General features: G+C 39.5%; 1 protein-coding gene across 2 annotated transcripts in view; it reads right to left on the reverse strand.

Moving 5' to 3' along the window:
- Window positions 1-18,188, reverse strand: part of SLC9A9 (solute carrier family 9 member A9) — a 187,193-nt gene that overhangs the window by 70,462 nt on the left and 98,543 nt on the right. For both annotated transcript variants that reach the window (XM_033069112.2, XM_033069113.2), the window contains 2 exons: window positions 6,830-6,943; window positions 4,989-5,100 (listed from right to left, as the gene is read on the reverse strand). In XM_033069112.2, coding sequence (XP_032925003.1) covers window positions 4,989-5,100; window positions 6,830-6,943 — 226 coding nt within the window. The remainder of the gene's footprint in view (window positions 1-4,988; window positions 5,101-6,829; window positions 6,944-18,188) is intronic.

Here is an 18,188-nt window from a genome sequence, read left to right on the forward strand (position 1 = left end):
ATTATTAACAGAACGGCGGGAGGGCGGGGTTTACTGGCTGAGCTAAGGCTGTGCAGGCTCGGCCCGCTAGGGGCCGCTGACGGGGCCAGGTGGTCCAGCACGGTGCTGCCGCTCGGGGCCGGCCGCCGCTGCCCCTGGGCTCGGTCACCCCGGGTCGGCGCTGCCCTGCGGTGGCAGGCAGGGACGGAGCTTCCCCTGCTCCTACGGCAGCGGCGGCGGGCGGGGACGGAGCTTTCCCGCGCCCGTGGCGCCGGCGGCGGGCAGGGACGGAGTTTCCCCGCTCCTGCCGCGGCGGCGGCGGGCGGGGACAAAGCACCCCGTCGGCTCCCCGGGCCGCGGCAATGGCAGCGCGGGGCTCCCGTCGGCTCCCCGGGCCACAGCAATGGCGGCGCGCACTTCCCCCCCCCTCCCGGGCCGCAGCAATGGCGGCGCGCGCTTCCCCCCCACCTCCCCGGGCCGCAGCAATGGCGGCGCCGGCTTCCCCCCCCTCCCCGGGCCGCGGTAGGGGCGGCCCGGGTCCCCCCTCTCCTCCCCGGGCCGCGGTAGGGGCGGCCCGGGTCCCCCCTCTCCTCCCCGGGCCGCGGTAGGGGCGGCCCGGGTCCCCCCTCTCCTCCCCGAGCTGCAGCAATGGCGGCGCCGGGCCCCCCCCCCCGTCTCTCCCCTGGGCTGTGGCAGAGGAGGAAAGAGAGCTCTCCCGCCTCTCTCCCCGCCCCCCGTTCTGCCTACACGGAGCCAGGCTCCACCCGCGGTGCAACAAAGTAGCGATTTGTAACAATCGCAAAATGCCGACTTTGCAGCTGCTCGGCTCAGCACTCTGGCAGGCACTTCTGAGGTTGTATTAGCCGCTCCTGATTATTAGCCGCATTTCCGGTTTAGGAGCAAAATCTTAGTCAAATTGGTGCGGCTTGTATTCGTGAAATTACTGTAATCTCATTTTAAATATGTATCCGAGGAGAGAACGAACTACTATTTAAATGGTCTCTATTTCAGTGGTTATTGTGCTAACCTGGATGATTAGCACAGCTACATTCCAGTACAAAACAATGCTGCTTCCAACAATTGCATCACACTTTTAATTTTAAATCTAGAACATATCTTTTTGTAAGAGGGGGTATATATGTGTGTATATATATATTCTTGAGCAGTAGACTGGCTGTTTCTTCAGAAAAATAATGGGTGACTTCTCTGCATTTTTAATTTCTAAAAGGCTCAACATGGTCTATAGGAGATAATTCCGTTTCAGCTAAAGACATGTCTAAAGTAAAATAAGCTAAACAACTAAGCAGTGGGAAGCAGATTACACTTAAAATGCAAAGATTCAATGAGAAGCAAGGAATGGTACTATCTATATCTATATGTATATATCTATACCTATATCTATCTATATATATCTCAATCCTCAATCTCAAAATACTTTCCAGGTAATAATACAAATGAAGGAAGGGAATTTTAATAACCTCAGAAAATGCTGAGATACTGAAATTAAGGAAGACTAAATTTTCTGTAAAATTTTTTTAGGGAAAAATGCCACCAAAGCCCAGTGGAATGACTGGATGCAGTGGATGTTGGTACCTTGGCTACACCTGGAAGGAGTGGTGCAGCAGAAGGGCCGGGTCTGATGAGCCATTAGCAGAGATTTTCTCCCCTCATCTTTTAGAGGTGCACTGATGGCAGCTCCACATCTGTGTTAATCCATTCATCCTTGGGCTGAATCCCAGATTTCCTAACATATTTTATATTGTGCCAGCCCTTAGAGATTTATCTTTAAGCAATAGTCTTTAATGTGCCAGAGCTTTCAAAGCCAGGGTTAAGCTCCAGACAGGACCCGTGTGCCCTGTAGGGCTGTTAGACATCCTTTGCCCACTCCTGGCACAAACAAAGAAAAAAGAGCATTTGTTGTTGGTGTGAAAAGCATCTGCCAGGAAAGAAGGCTTTCTGTGGGTAGCTCTGGTGTTTTAGTTTCAGCTGTAGTTTTCTGCTCTTCCTTGCTTTCTTTTCTTCACATATCTACATCTCTTGGAAAGTTCACATTGCCACTTCCCACCTCCGTTTCTGTATGAGTGTGTAGACGGAAATGTCTGCACAACAGCTGCCTGTGCACCGGCATTTTTTGGTTTAATTCTGCATTTGTGTTCATCCTTTTCAGACTCCACTGATGCTGTAATGCCTTATATTAACAGCAACCACCCCTGTAGCACTGTGTCCCACAAGTCTCTCTGTTGCCTATTTATGTGTTGTAGAGAAGAGGAAAGCAGAGTAAATAAATAAATAAATATGTTGGGAGAAGAGTAGAAGGTGCCGTAAAGTCTAAGACTTTAAAATATTTCTTTTTCACATGAGCAGAGACTGTTGGACTGCTCACTTTAGCTGATGATCAACTTAATTTGAGAAGCTCAGGCTTAATTAGTCCTTATATAAAGGACTAGTCAAGTTTTCATTTACTATGGAATGTTATCAGGAATCATGATTAAAAACAGTTGTAGAAGTGAATCCACCCTCTGTAATGTATTGTTAGAGGAGTGGCAGAAGCAGATAAAGAATTTTATAAATCAAAATGCTCCATAATCCACCTCCAAGCCTAACTCTTCCACCTTTTCTTAACTGTATTAATATCCATCAAAAAGCAGTATTTCAATGACTTCAGGAAAGTTCTTTGCAGAGTAAGGTACAATCAAATGCTAATCAACAGTGTACTTGTCTGACCTTAATTGCTTTTCTCAGCAATTTTTCTCAGCAATCACTTTGGTGATTGTGGCAGTAAAACAAGCAGTAAATGTTTGGTGGATTTGGTAATGATAATATAGAAAACAAAACTAACCCCAAATTCATTGTTTTCTACACGTGAATGTGTGATGCTGTGGTGAATGGAGCCATTTCCCCCTGTGATCAATGAGAACCTGATGCTGTACCAGAACAATGCAGCTGGTAGAACACACACCAAGCTGATGGATGCCCCATCCCTGGAAACACTTGAGGTCAGGGATGGGGCTCTGAGCAACCTGATCCAGTCCCTGCTCATTGCAGGGGCTTGGACTAGATAACCTTTAAAGGTCCCCTCCAGCCCAAACTGTTCTATCACTGTTGCTACTGATCTTTGTAGATAATTTCATTCAAACTCAAATTCAATGTCTTGTTTACTCATCACAAACGTGATGAGTCTTTCTTCTGGCAGCCATTGTCCTCTCTGTTTATCACTATAAGCAGTATGATCAGTTTACAGCACTAAGAATGTTATTGGTAGCTAAGCACAAATCTTGATGCATCTTAAAAAAAGAATTACACAGAAAATCTGTGACTCTTGTGTTCTGTGAAGTATGCAGCTGCTGGCAACATGAGAGACTGTCTTTATTATTATAGCTGCAGCTTATGCCATTACTTTATTATAATGTAAAGACATTTTTCTCTACAAAAGAGAGGGTTTTTTTCTTTGAAAAGAGTTAAAAATTACTTTTCTGGGAATTTTAACATTTACATTTTAGAAGCCTGCTATACGACTGTTTCAGCTCTCAGCTGCCAGATTGTCCTGGAAAGCTAATGTGTGTGAGTTCTCACGTTCAGCTGCTGGCTGCAGGCTGCTTTCTGCTCCTGTTCCATGGAGAATGAAATCTGACTGCAGGAAACGAGGACAGAAAAGTTAAAGAATAAGAGAGATTTCAGAAGGTTTTCTATTCTGTACTTCAGCTGATGAAAACCAAAAGCCAAAATGGAGCCCAGGAACTAGATACCAAATGATATGAAGCTATTTTTCTTGCTGTTGTCTAGTTGGCCACCTGCTAGGTTTACTTGAGGGACCTGCAGACCCAAGTTAGCTGTGGAACAATTGCAGGGAGCAGTGGGGCTGAAAGGCAGCTCCTGCTGGATGTGTCATCATCCCTCACTCCAGCCTCGCTGGAATTAGCTGACATTTTCTGTAGCAGCTTTTAGCAGAAGGATTGAATGGGTATAGAAATGAACTGCTGTGTTGCTCTCCAGAGAGTTGGAATTACATAGGCACAAATGAGGCCCCCTGATGTGGAGCAGTCCTGATGAGGAAGCTTGAAATGCAGCACATCGTATTTCACTTGTTATCTGGCTAAATGGATCTCTGTACATCAATGCTGTCAATCAAGAACTTTTATCCATACAAATGTGGAATAAATTTTTGCATAAAAGGCAGGAAAATGAAGCAAAAAAGGTGCTGGCTTTCTAATTTTAGAAAATGGTATCATCAATAGCATTGGGGTATCTGCATTTCTGTCTTTTACTGAACAGATATTCTTAGCTTATAAGTGAGTCGAGTCTCCTAACTAGCATCAGAAAGTCAAGTGGAATTATTTCTAGCTTGTATAAGTAAAAAACAAAATATGGAATCCAGATGAGCTTTAACAGTTCTGGGGATGATGTGCAAATCAGACCAGAACATGTCTCCCTCTTCTGGATTTTAATTTGTTTTTTTTATTATTCTGCAAGGTTAACAAAATAAATAAAATTAAATATCAAGCTGGAATACATGAATATGAATAGGTCTGTGGAATTGAAGTGTTCTCGTCTCATGTTTCAAAGTAAAACTGTTCCTGAAGTTTAAGGAATTGCCCAAGACCATGTCTGATCTCAGTATCAGTACTAACACTGTCCAAGTTGGATATTTATTTGTTGCTATGTAAAATACTCTCAGGTATACTACAGGTGCCTCTAAAACAAAACAACTTAAAAGCCTGGTATTCCCAAATTGCCATGGAAGTGTAGACAGATGGGGTGACAATGGATTGAAAGACAATGGCTTCCTGGGCATGGAGTTTCCAAAATGTAAATTAAAATAGGTTAAGAGCACAGTGAGGTTGATCAGAATGTATCCATTTGCTTCAGTACCTTTGGAGAGATGACCTTGAGTTTTAAGATAACAAATTATTTGTGACAGATGTGGTTTTTTCAAGTGATAAATGACTATTTTTTTTAATTTATCAAATGTGAACAGGAAAAAAAATAAAAAACCCCAAATTAACTCTTACCTGAAAACATCATCATGTGCTGAAAATTCCTGGGAATCTTTTGTTTTCGACCCAAATTCAAAAGGAAAGAAAGTGGGTAAATGTTGGAAGCTCTTGCTACAAAAACTGCCACCTAAAATGTAAGATGTTGAGGAAAATAGTGGACAAACTACTAACAAAACCATAATTAACCCAAATATTTCTCTAAAAATTTTTTAAGATGTAACTAAACAAATATATTATCTTCTTTCATGTTTTACATGCGATGGTGTAATGCTTCCTCTGCAGTGGCAGAGATCTGCTTCCTCAGACAGGCTGGTTTTATATTCATCATAATATATCTCACCTCAATCACTCTGCTTCTGCTCATCACATTTGTGTCACACGTGACTTCATCTTCAGCCCTTCAGCAAAATGCCCATCATCAATTGCAGAGAGAGCATTATCTCTTTGAGCAGCAATTTGCAGAGAATAAATGTGCTTTTGGACCTGATTATTACTTCCTTCTTTCCTGGCAATTCACATTGTCTATATCCAGCACTTTTTGCTTTTTCTTCCTCTTCTCTGAGGACATTCTTCTGATGAAGTTCCTCTGTGAAACTATCCCAAAAGTTGCCTTGATGAGAAACATGAGGCCATTCACGATCAGATTTAAAGAAAGGCACTCTGAGCTCCTTACACATGCTTTTTGCACATTTGCAGGTCTGTGCCCTCCCCTTGTCTTGTGGCTCAGGGATGGCACTCCCAGTCTGAGATGAGGGCTGGAGAACAGGAGGTGTGAGGCTGTGTCCCATCAGCTGCACCAGGAGCTGCCTGAAGCTCCAGCACTGCTGCCCTGGGCTCAGGCAGCCCCTCTGCAGCCTGCTGGCTCCCAGGGACACAGGGACAGAGCCACAGTGGGTCCCTGCAGTGCTGCCCCATCCATCCCGGGGCTGCTCCTGCTGCCTGCCCCTGCCTGGAGGGCAGGACAGGCTGTGCTGCTGCCCTGCTGGGACACAGCAGCTCTGGCTCCTCGCTGCCATCCAGCCCAGCTGTAGCCAAGGGAGCTCTGGTGCAGCCCTGATCATTCATTTAGAAATTACATAGAAAAATTACTGCACATAAACAGTATGCTCCCAACTTTCAAAGCTATTACAGCTCATTTAAAAGTGATAAGCAGAGGGCTGCTGCTCTGAGCCAAAAAAAAAAAAAAAAAAAAAAAAAAATCATTGTATAAGTTGTCAGCGTGGAAAGAATCTGTACTGCTGTACAAGTAAGGTTTGTTGAGAAAACATGTCAGAATTAAAGACAGAGCTTTTCTTACCAGTCACTTGGGCAGACAATGGTGTAAACAATTCCATGTATGTTAGAGATATCAAAATAAAAGAAGGAAAGATTTGAGCAAAGCAGAACTGTGATTTTTAAGGGCTTCATATACTTTAAGTGATTTTGGGGAAGTCTTGCTTATGGCACACATCTGTCTGGAGGCAGCTCTCCAGTTTGTGGATCTGCACTGGATCCAGACAGGAGAAAAGGTTTTGCATTGCACCTGTCCCCACAGATGTGTCCCAGTACTTATCCCAATTTCCCACACCACTTGTAAGTCATTGGCAAAAGTTCTCCAGCTGGTTTAAAGCATTTTGCCTGCAGCAGAGGACCAAAACAGCAACTGTCCAAAGAACATGTGCTTACATGCATTGGGGCAGCTACATAGGTGATAGATGATTGCACTTGGAATTGACAAAAAATAATCTTTAGTATTCAAGGAACTGACTGCTTTGCTTGTTGAATTATTTTTTTCACCTGGAACATGCATTCTTTGTATATATATACACACACACACACAAGTGTAGAGATACATACTTCTTTAAAGCAAAGGATACAAGTGCACCAAATATGAAAAGAGGATTGAAGATGTGATTTTGAAACGTAAATAGTGCGAGTCCCATGTAGCAGAAGATGACATTCTCAGCCAAAAAATTCATGAACTCGAACAACTTAAATAAGAGAGAAAGAACATAATTATGATTCATGTCTACAACAAACTACTGATTATCCCAAGTTCCCTTGGAATACAGAACTGTTTAGATGAAAGGAACAGAAATTGCTGCTGTTTCAAGGGAGGATTTTAAACCCACCTAATTTGCTATACAGTATAACAAGGTGTCTTTTAGCTTTAAAAGTCATAGGTGCTTGCATGTTTTTCCTTGATTTGTATATGAAAGCTTGACACAGACAACTGGTAAAATACATAAACAGCAAGTAAGTTTTATGAGCTTCAATGCAAACTGCAAGAAGCTGGGGGAAATTAGCTTCAGTCATGTTTACAGGGGTGAGCCTGGGAAATAGCTCCTGGCTACACAAGTGGCTGTGCATAATGCAGTGCTGAGTACGGGTACACTAAGGCCTAGAGAGAAAAAAAAAAATCCTAAATGGATTTTTAAGAACCTGTCCCTCTAAAATATAGCACAGTCTTTCTTACTACCATTAAGAGTATCCTGCAGATGGAAACTCTTATTGCACTGTATGGACATCAATATCAATACTCATTTCAAACCAAACTATTTAAAATATCATTTAAAGGTATTATAAAATAAGCTTAAAATACATAAGTAGAGTAGAAACCAAAATATTCATTTGCCTCACGGGGATGTTCTTGATTGTATTTGCAACTGATTATATTAAAACTAATAAAATAAATTTTCCTATTTAACCACATTTGGAAAAAATCAATCATTGCTGCCAAATAACTACAGAGAGAAAAAGGGGCATTTCACTTCTGAAGTCACTTTTGAGCTCAGGATTCTATGCCAACAAATCCTGATGCAGAGTTAGGACTGAGGTTTGTCAATCTGTCTGTGACCATCCATACATCACTATCCAAAATGTCACTATGGAGATGTTTTATTCATCCTCAGTGGGCTTCTGTATTTTTTGTTATATGTTTGTGCTTCTAGAAATAAATATCCAGTAACAGTCACTAAGATTTAACAAAGGGAAAATGAGAGCTGTCACAATCATTAAAACAAATTTGAGAGCCAAAATGGCATAAAACCCATTAGTAGATGGGAGAATATTTTGGACCCCACGGCAGCATCATCAATTATCCCAAGCACACATTTGTAGCCCTCATTTTGTGCTGCAATACTGAACAAAATGAAAACACAAAAAATATTTGCAGGTTAGCAGTCTTACATTATTTGAATTAAATTTAGATGAGAGAAACCAGTTGTCAAAAACTTCAAAGTATGGGATCTTGCGACCCATAGAAATTATGATAATTTCTTGCATTTCCACTTGAGAGCAAATATGATCCCATGTCTTTGTGGGAATATCATCTGATGCACTGTTTGAAACAATAGAAAAATGTATCAGGAGTGCCACGGCAGGATCTACATCTCTATAAGATAGATATCTGTGTATATATGAAAACGTTTTGAGGGAAGGATACTGCTATGAGGAGCCACAACTGCATTTTTGTGATGTTAATTGTTGGGATCAGATAAAGTACTCCACAGGTTTTAGAGCTGAATGATATTTCATTTTTCATGTAGGAAATCTCATTCAAGGCTCAAAAAATTTAAAGTAGATTTACTATTGATGTATTTTAGAAACAGAAATTCTCAAACTAAATTTTCTTTGTCCTATCTTCAAAACTTCTGTTAATATACATTTTTTGGACGAAAAGAGATTTTTTTTCCTGTATCATTGCCTCTGTACCTTTTCTCAGCAATCCCACTAAATCCAAGCCTTTACTCCTGCCTGAAGTGCTTCCATGGCACAGCTGATTTTAACTTCTCCTTGCTAGTCTCCATCAAGATGGAATCTTTATGCATTTCTTGCAAATCCAGTTTAGTGCATCTTTTCCATTTCCCCATAAATTCACTTCCTTTTACTCACTACATGCATCCTGCTTCTTCTTACTTCAAACTTCCAGGCTGATTTCAATAAATGATTGTTAAAGAGGAAACAATCCCTCATTCTTGTCTGGGTGTTTGCACTCAACATGACCAACATGAACATTTTCCCTTTGCTCTCTGGACAATTGTGTCGTGGCCTGGTGACTTCCTTGGCCTCTATTCACAGGGGATATAACATCTATAACATCTTTAGCCACAGCATCTGTGAGATGCCTCTACTGCTGGAATTGTATAGCTGGAGATATATATATATAGAGAGCAAATATAATCCAAATATTTTGTTTTTCCTTGTGAGCCTTTTTTCCCATGTGTGTATATGTCTTTGCTGAACTGTGCTGTTTTTTTCCTCTTATCTCTGGTTTCTCTATATTTTGATCTTTCAGAGCATGGCTTGCTTGCTTGCTGGAAGATTAAGTCCAGACTATTTTGCTTCCTTTGTGTAGCAAAAAATCCAGGTGCTATTTCAATTGCTAATTTAGAGCAGGCTCCACTCCTTCCTATTCCAGGCACAACCATGATATGGTCTATTATCAAAGATTCAGCTCCTTAAAATGGTAAAAGTAGCTTATTAGCCTCATTCAGAATCTTCTGTGTTCCCCACATCATTTGCTTTCTTTTTCTAAAAGTCTATCACTCACTCATATGACACATTTATTCACTGTCTGCAACTTATTCAAATTTCTCACCAAGAGTTAGGAAAAATTAAATAAAACAAGTGCTTCAGAACTAGTTATTGGCATGAAAGAGGTGATACCTGAATGCCTTTTCCTGGAACATGACATTTGCTGATATAAAAATTACCCACTGTTCTCTTCACTTTGCTTTTATTCATGTATTTAAGTGTAGTGTTTTATTTAGTGTTCAGCTCCTGTGTTTTTTCAACAGTAATACAGAGCCCATGGAGAGATTCCATTTAGCACTTAACTGTCAGTGCTGTGCAGCACAAACCCCTTCAGAGCAAAACAATTTGTTCTAAAGAGATCTTCTGAAAACCATGTTAAGAAACAGCTTCCATAGGAGCATTTCCCCAAATTCTCATGCCTTTCAGTCAAATGTTTCTGTCATTATTTTAAAGAGGAGATGTCAAGACCTTTTGATGAGAAGTAGAAAAATAGGAGCAATAGGCTTTCAACTGGAATTTAAAAATTCCTGGGTCAGCCAAGGAGCTGCACAGGTGTAAGGTGCACAGATCCTCTCCTGTCTGAGGGGCCATGAGCCAGCCCATGCTGTAGCCCATGGCTTAAATGCCACCCAAAAACTCTTAATTTGTTGAATATATGTACTTGCAAGTCGGATTACTTTTGTGGAAGAAAATATTAGGACTAAAGTCCTGGATACTGAGTGTTTGGAAGTATTTTTTCCATAATCATATATTCCCTTCCCTTGTCACCCACACAGACAACCAACCTCCTTCTACTCTAAAGGAAATTGTCATAAAGTGCTTCTACACCACTATTAGCTTTCCCAGGGCTACCAGAAAACCATTTTAACATGCACCTAGCAATAAGACATCTTTTTGTTATAAAACTAAAACTCGTCATTTGCAATGCAGCATTTCTAACTCTCCAAGAAGTCTATAACTCTGGTTATACTTGTAATGTAAGAGCTGTAATAAATCACCAATGTCAACATATTGCAGAGTAGAGTATTAATTACAAGAACGCTGGTTCAGAACTAATCCAGGCACTTGGTTTAGGTGCTTAGCTTAGTGAGTTACTGAAAATGGTATTTGCTTTGGTAATTTCCTCTGTAAGTGGTGGTTATTACAAAAGATTTATATTAAAATTGACATAATAGTTATGTATTTAAAAACACATCATTCATGAAATAGGCTTCACTTTTCTATTACTCTCATCTGTTTTAAGTACTAAGAGACGTGCAAAAATTCTGTTTTAAGCTGGGATATTGTTCTGGAAAACACCACTTGCAGTCCAGTTTTCACTGGCAGAGGAAGGAATTGGTGCAGGCTATCTGTAACTTAAGCCTTGCTGTAGCCACTGAGTTTATCCAATGTTTTATTTTAACTCAAATGAAAAAATGTAAATGATATAAAAACTGTATCATTTTATCTTTTCAGTGAGATAAGGAAGGCATGATCTTTTTTCCTCTGCTTCCTTTCCTCCACCCCCACAGTTAAGTTGCAGCCAATTAGAGCAATAAGCTATGCCAGAATGGCTTTTGCAAGTCAATTTGTTTTCTAGAACTACTTGTATTTTCACTGAGTGTTAGAGAGATTTTCTAGGTAAGTAATTAGTGCACCTGGAAGATGGAACACACTAAGTACCAATCTCATCTGCAATGAAAATAGAATTCCTTAAAGGAGCATCAAAATGAGAACATAATCTATGCCACAGTCCCCCTGTGGCTGGGGAGATGGAAAATGCAAGATTTTTCAAATCATGATACTTTAAGGAATATTTCTCATCTCAAGGGAATAAAGTTACAGGACTGGGTAAAAGCAGAATGGCAAACAGCATTCTTTCCTCTCGAGGGAATAACATTATATGGAGGTATTGGGTAGAAGCTGAATTACATCCTCAAATTCCTTCCAGCAAAGTTTAGTGAATTTTAATCATCGATGGCAACGTTCCATTTGTTTACTTGATTTAATATCTGCTGAAGGAATGTCATCCCCCTGTTGAAGGTACCTGCAGGCTTTCTGCAGCTGCACTGATTTCACTAAAAACATGGAAAATGCCACCTGTCCGGGGGGGTGCACCCTACAGTGATATATCCTTGCATCAAAACAGGGAGAGTTTCCACAGCCAGCAGTAGCTGGGAAGCTAGGATGTAAAATTGATTATACTTTTAATAAAGATCTAAAGGTGGCAGAGCTATTAAAAACTGCAGAAGTCAATGTGCAGTGGTGGTTATAAAATTTATTATCTTTGAATAATGCTATTTAATTAGATAATAGATATCAAAATACTCCATGAAGTCAAGGTTATTGATATATTAATAATTGATGAAAATTGCTTTTCCTTAACTCTTTTGAATTAAAATGCAGTGAGAATTCAAACTACCATGATTTTCCTGAGATTATAGAAATCTTTATTACAGCCTAATTGCTTTATTTAATTTCTCTTCTGATTAGAAGTTTCAAAATTGGGAAAAGGTTTGGATTTGAACCTCTTGAAATCTTATACTGCTATAATGAATGTTCACAGCATAGTGATATAATGCTCATTTCTGAATGTGCTTAGATAAAAGAATCAGGAAAAGTAACTGAAATTCATGATAAAATATTAACTTGTTTATGGTGCTAATTTTGATATGCAAACATATCTGACTCTCAACTTGCAAACACACTAGCAGAGACAAATTTTTAAAGGATCTTTAATGTCCTGGGGAAAAATTCTGGTCTTTTCTATCAATAGGCTTTGCTACTGAATTAAATGAATTTTACCCCAACAGATTTATTGAAGACACACAATAACTTCCTATTTCCCTATAGATCTGAGAGGTTTAAAGGATTCATAAGGACTCAGGAAGAACTAGGAAAGGAAAAAGATATAAAAGAAAACAGCAGTACCAAGGGGAGGGAAAGGCCAGCAATATTTTGCATTTCCATGGTATGGTTTACTCTTTCTGGCATAATCTACTCACCATAACCTAAGTTCAGCTTGGGAAAAGCTGGATAAACTATTGGCCTCAGATATAAAGGCAAAACCTACTGTTAAAATTTTCACAGGTCTTGAATAGTCTTTGCTTAAAAACAGAAGTTAAAAATGTTGAAAATTAAGCAGCCAAAAAGAATTTGCCATTTAAATTAAATGTTGCCTACAATCGAATTTGATCTAGCTCTAGATCATTAGTTTTGCCAAGTTGCTTAGAAAACAGGATTTCTGCAAAGTTGTTTTTTTTTTTCAAATGTGGCCCAGTTTGTAAGAGAGGGAACATTTTTAGATCAGTATCTCCTTTTCATGCAGCAGAACCAACTTTTGCTAAAATACAGCACCTTAAATGGTACCCAAAAGTAACCCCAGCATGACCCCTGAATGGAAGCTGTCACCAAGAGAGAGGGGATGGTGCTGCTGCTCCTGCAGCTTGGCAGCCAGGTTCTTCCTTGGGTCACAAACTAGAAACAGCCATTTTCAAAATGCTTATTTATCTTAAATTCCTGAGCTGAGATGTTGCAGGCACAAAGAAAGGAGCACCCCAGTGCTCTGTTGTCACAAGATTATGTGCTCAGGGATTCCTGCAGTTCAAACTGGCTCCGTTTATTTTAGCAGGACTGGATTCTGCAAGGATTAAGGAAGGGTTCTGCTCCAGATGGGGTGCAAAAAGTGCAGCTGGAAAATTGTTTGAAGAGAGATAAAGAACTTTTGACTGGTCAGCAAATAGTGGTAGTACTGGAATAACTGTTTTCAGGCTGAATTTGGAAATTTTTGGGAATATTGATGCCTCTTCCATTCCCTGATAGAGGCAATGACGGTAATGGAAAATGAAGAGGCTGTTAACAGCCTGTGCTGTCCAGGATTAAGCAAGAATTCTTATGAAGCTGAAATCAGGGAAATAGACCCTGTGCAGAAAAAAAAGAATAAAAAAAAATTAAAGATAATAAATAGTAACATGACTGAAAATGAAGCTAAAGGACATATTCTGAACAACTTGAATGATACTTTCTTAGAAGGTTCTTCTGGGGTGGACAGTCACTGATCTTGTGGAAGTGGGGACATAAACTGAGAGTTGAGGGCTATGTGGAAAAATTGTCAAAAAAAAAAAAAGCAAAAGAAAGAAACACTTGGTGGCTTTGCCAAAGCAAACTTCGGGTAACAAAGGGGACTTAGTTGCTTTAAAGCATGACTGTTCTGATCAAAGAAAAATAGGAATGTTGTCAATGTAATATAGTTATCTTTAAAATGGCAATGAGCTAATAGATCCTTTGCATCTCTGCATGTATATTAGAATTAGAGGAACTGCTGCAGGTTTTCAAAATTAAAACAGAAAATCAATCTCATTTTTCCCATTCATTCCTCTCAAGTGTGTTTTTATTTTTTCTGTGACCTGCCACCACAGTCCTAACCTCTTACAAGCAATTCAATTTCTAGAGAGGAAAAATGCAATTTATTCTATTTCAATTTTTGGTAAGGAAATATACTCTAATACTAATTATTGAAGTGCACTCTTAAAAACTTCCTTGCCAAGTTTTGGATGTTGGAAAGAAATTCAGTTAGTCTTTGATGTATTAGGAATTAGTGACTTACATGGGGGCCTTTAACCTATCAGGATGAAAACCAAAAGGTTCTTATTAAGTCTGTGGTGTCTTTTTGTGACTATGAGATTTCAGTTTCACTGCCAATCTGACACTACAGGACAAATACTTGCCCTCTTTGCATCTGTTCTATAGAGATGATATTGCAGCTTCTACCTACCAATAGGTGATGTTTCCCTTCAAAGTTTGTAAAAATAATTTTGTGGAAAAAATAAAGCTGTAGAACTATAAAATAGAAATTACTCTATTTTACCAAAACCAGACAGCAGTTGTGGTATTCACATGCATTTTTCTGATACCATGTTGTTTTTTCTTTAAATTTTTATTCAGGGCTTAATCTAAGATAAAAGAGTTTTTACTAAATAACTTTTCTAGTTTCTGTGCAACAATTACTTGTTCAGGGTTTCCCATATTTACACTGCTTTGTTTATAGAGGCTGGAGGGGAATGGACACAAGGCCTCACCAGCTTCCAGCCAGGCAGAGCAGCCTCACACTGAGAATTGCTCTTGCTCTGGACAGCGTTGAATGGCATGAGATCCTCATGATATTAAACTCCTTTTAATTTTCTTAAAGACCTGTTATTGATAAGACAACTTTGAACTACATTACCTTGGCAGAATGCCACCCTAGAGATAAATTGGGCAGAATTATTTGCAACTACTCTGCAATTCTAACATCAGTATCTGAAGCAGGATATTGAATTAGTGTGTTCACTGATGTGCTCTTACATGTCTACATGTGGGAATTTGGGGAATTCTTTTGTTTCATTTCTACAGTCATCTTTAAACAACTTCTCTGCCTCCTGATGTAGACCACTGTTGAAGAATTGAGATTAATTTGAACAAGAAGACTGAGAAATGTGAATAGCAGCTATCTTCTATGTGTCAGACTTTTTCCTTCAGTGTTAGAGTACATGGCTTTTCTCATCTAACAGTCCTTTACACTTAGAGCTGTAATCTAGAGTGCTCTATGGAGATGTGATAAATGAGACATAATGTGACTCCAGCTGAAGCAGAATAGAAGCTGCTGAACTGCTGAAAAAGGTATTACAAAGATTTTCAGTGTTTTCAGGACTACTGAATTGCTTGTGGTCTTAATGTTTTACTGGTATCACCAAAGGGAAAAAAAAAAACCCGTAAACCAAGCAGAAATAAAAGATGCTACACTAGGATACATCTTCAATTGTACTTAAATCTGAGAGCTCAGCTGACTGTTTTACATAAAATTAAGAATATGTAGTGAAAAGATACTAATGCACCTTAAAAATACCTTCTGTAAAATTCTGTGGGAAAGAAGGCAGGTGAACTAGGGACATGATCATCAGGCACTTCAGAAAAATGCTTTTACAAGAAAAATATTAATTACTACATGAGTGTGGGCTTCTGAGGTTGCTGAATGTCTGCTTGGAATTTTCAAATACTCCTGACTCTTCTCAGGTTCTCTAGAAGCATAGAGTGGTCAATAACTCCTTTAATTTGTGGGACTGAAGCCCAATCAAAAGTCACAACTTGAAAAAGATCCTCAGATCTGTACATTTCATTATTGTAGGTTAATGAAAGTATATGGGTACCAAAATATGTACAAAAGTAGGGCACTTATTTGAATCCTAGTCATGATTTAGACATTTAGTCTGAAAACTTTTGACAAAGGGCTTTTTTAGCCCTTAATTATGTGCACAGACGGTACCATGAGAAAGAGATGAGCTGTAGTCAGCTGTTTAGTATGTGTTGCACTGTGCTTCCATTTGGTACAAATGTCTCTTTGGAAGGTAGGAAATCCATTAATGGTGCAATGGAAACACAGCTGTGCAGTCACTAAAAGGACAGGATGCTGGCAAGGGCTTTAGACTATTATATTGCCTTATTTGCATGTATTAATTTTCTTCTTGCAGTTTATTTTGTGAGAATTCTAGTGTTACCTACACCTCCGAAAGTTCTGACCAAAGCTTTTGTGCAGTTCTTATAGCTCATAAGGAGCTTTGCAGATAAAAACCCTTGGAAGAGAATTGTGAGGAATCAGCATTCATCCAAAAATCATATAAGTTAAAAAGAAGATACATCAGACTGCAAGAACGGATCCTTGTCAGCAGTAGTTTGTGCTGTTGGGAATCACACAACAGCTCAGATTCCTTAAGGCCTCCCATTGCCCCAGGGCTCTCTGGGCAGGGCAAAAGCATTTCTGTCTAAAACAATATAAAGTACAAAAGTAGCAAAGCTCCCAGGGCAGCAGCCTGCTTTGGCTGAGGTCAGTCCCCATTTGCAGCAGAACTCTCCCTGCTCTGCAGAGATCCCAGTGCAGCCTCTCCAACCAGCCAGAAATAGCATCTTAATTGTGTTTCCAAACACAGCCTCGCAGGAAGAGCAATTATGGACCTGGTGACACATACTCATGCAAGTGTAAGGCAACACAGGGTTCTAATTAAGGAACCTATTACTAATACCCTCAACATTAAAAACTATTTTAACCTATGTGCTGAACAATTTCACTGCATTCCAATTTAGCAGTATAATGTACTATGGACAGAAATACAAAACAGACAGGTTTTTTCTAGAGATTATTTCCATAACTGAAGAATCTATTGATAAATCCTCTATTAAAATCATCTAACACAACAACATAAACTGTCAGTGTTTCCAAGCTAGAGAAAATCGTTGCCACTGGGACATAACTATATTTTAAATAAGGGACTGAGTGCTTTTACCTCTGTTATCATGATATATATTTAGAACTCACTCATTTATAACATAAACAAAATGTCATCGGAGTCAAAGGGCTTTGGTTCATAACTAAAATTCTACTAAATTAGTTGTTCATTATTTCATACCTGTATGAAAATTGAGGGAGACTTAAAAGAAGAATCCTATCTTCATTTTTTATCCTTGTCACAAATTCTCAGGTGAGGGAGTTCTGACTACGTTTGAGGGAATTGCTGCAATTATCAACTTTTACAAAACATGAGATTGTATAAGTTATGCTTCAAACTATAGTTAACCATATTTGGATGCTGAAGTGCACCGTGCTCTGTGTCAGCACTACATGTTGATGATGTGAGAATGTTCCTAACCCAGGACTAGATTGATTCTGGTTTGCTTTTTCTCTTTATGCATTCCACAGTTGCTGCTATGAGGTTGGCAATTATTAGGATGGGCTTGATTTCACAGGCTACATACATAGAGAGAATTCTTGTCACAAAACTGGATGTGCTTTACAGAAGTGGGGCACAAGGCTGGGTATTTGCATAGTTGCAGACTTAAAAATTAGGGATAAGTGCTCACTACCCAAAGTCAGGAGAAATGTCTCAGAGGTCTCTCTTCAAACCCCTTGTGAGAGCACTGACAGCAGCACAGCAGTCATCTGCAGAGCTCTGCAAAGCTGTGTTGGGCTTCTGCAGCAGCTCACAGCCCCAAGCAGTCTGACCCCACTGACAGAGCAGGCAGGACATGAGAGCCTCAATTGTGATGCAGGGCAGTTCAGAGAAGCTACACATGAGCCTCGCTTCAGGAGCTCCTTACACATTTCTCCATGTGCCAATGAGGTTTTGGCCTATCAGTTATAATTCCAGTTGGTATATGTTAGCTAACTGCTGGCATCTGATACTGTGCTGTAAAGAGTAAACGACAACCTTAACAATCTAAGATCTTTATTAATATTTAAAGAAAATGTTTAATGTTTAAGCAGATTGTAAAAACTTTAATGAAGCCATTTGGAAACTAGTTTGCATATGGTATTATGTTCCTTAGCCTACCAGCATCAAATATGACATCATCTTTCAACAAGATAAGCTTCTCTGTAGAAATAGTGCTTCATTACAGTTCTGGGTTACTTCAGGGTATGAATTACATTTGAGTGTTATTTTCCAGTTTCTGTGCTTAAGCAAAATAAAGGAAAATGTTTTTTTCTTTGTTTTTCAAGAGAATTTCTTCATAGGTCCAAAGTACTTTTTCTTATTCTCTGTGTGTGTAAGACACTGGAATATGATATTCCTCATAAAATGCTGATGACAAAGGGGCACATGCTTGATGGGAGTTCATGAGGCCAGAGCACATCTGCACATTCTCAGTTAAGGAATCACTAATACAGGTGTACAAAAAGAGGGAAATGGGAAC

This window comes from Catharus ustulatus, chromosome 10, assembly GCF_009819885.2.
Source record: "Catharus ustulatus isolate bCatUst1 chromosome 10, bCatUst1.pri.v2, whole genome shotgun sequence".
Classification (NCBI taxonomy): Eukaryota; Metazoa; Chordata; class Aves; order Passeriformes; family Turdidae; genus Catharus; species Catharus ustulatus.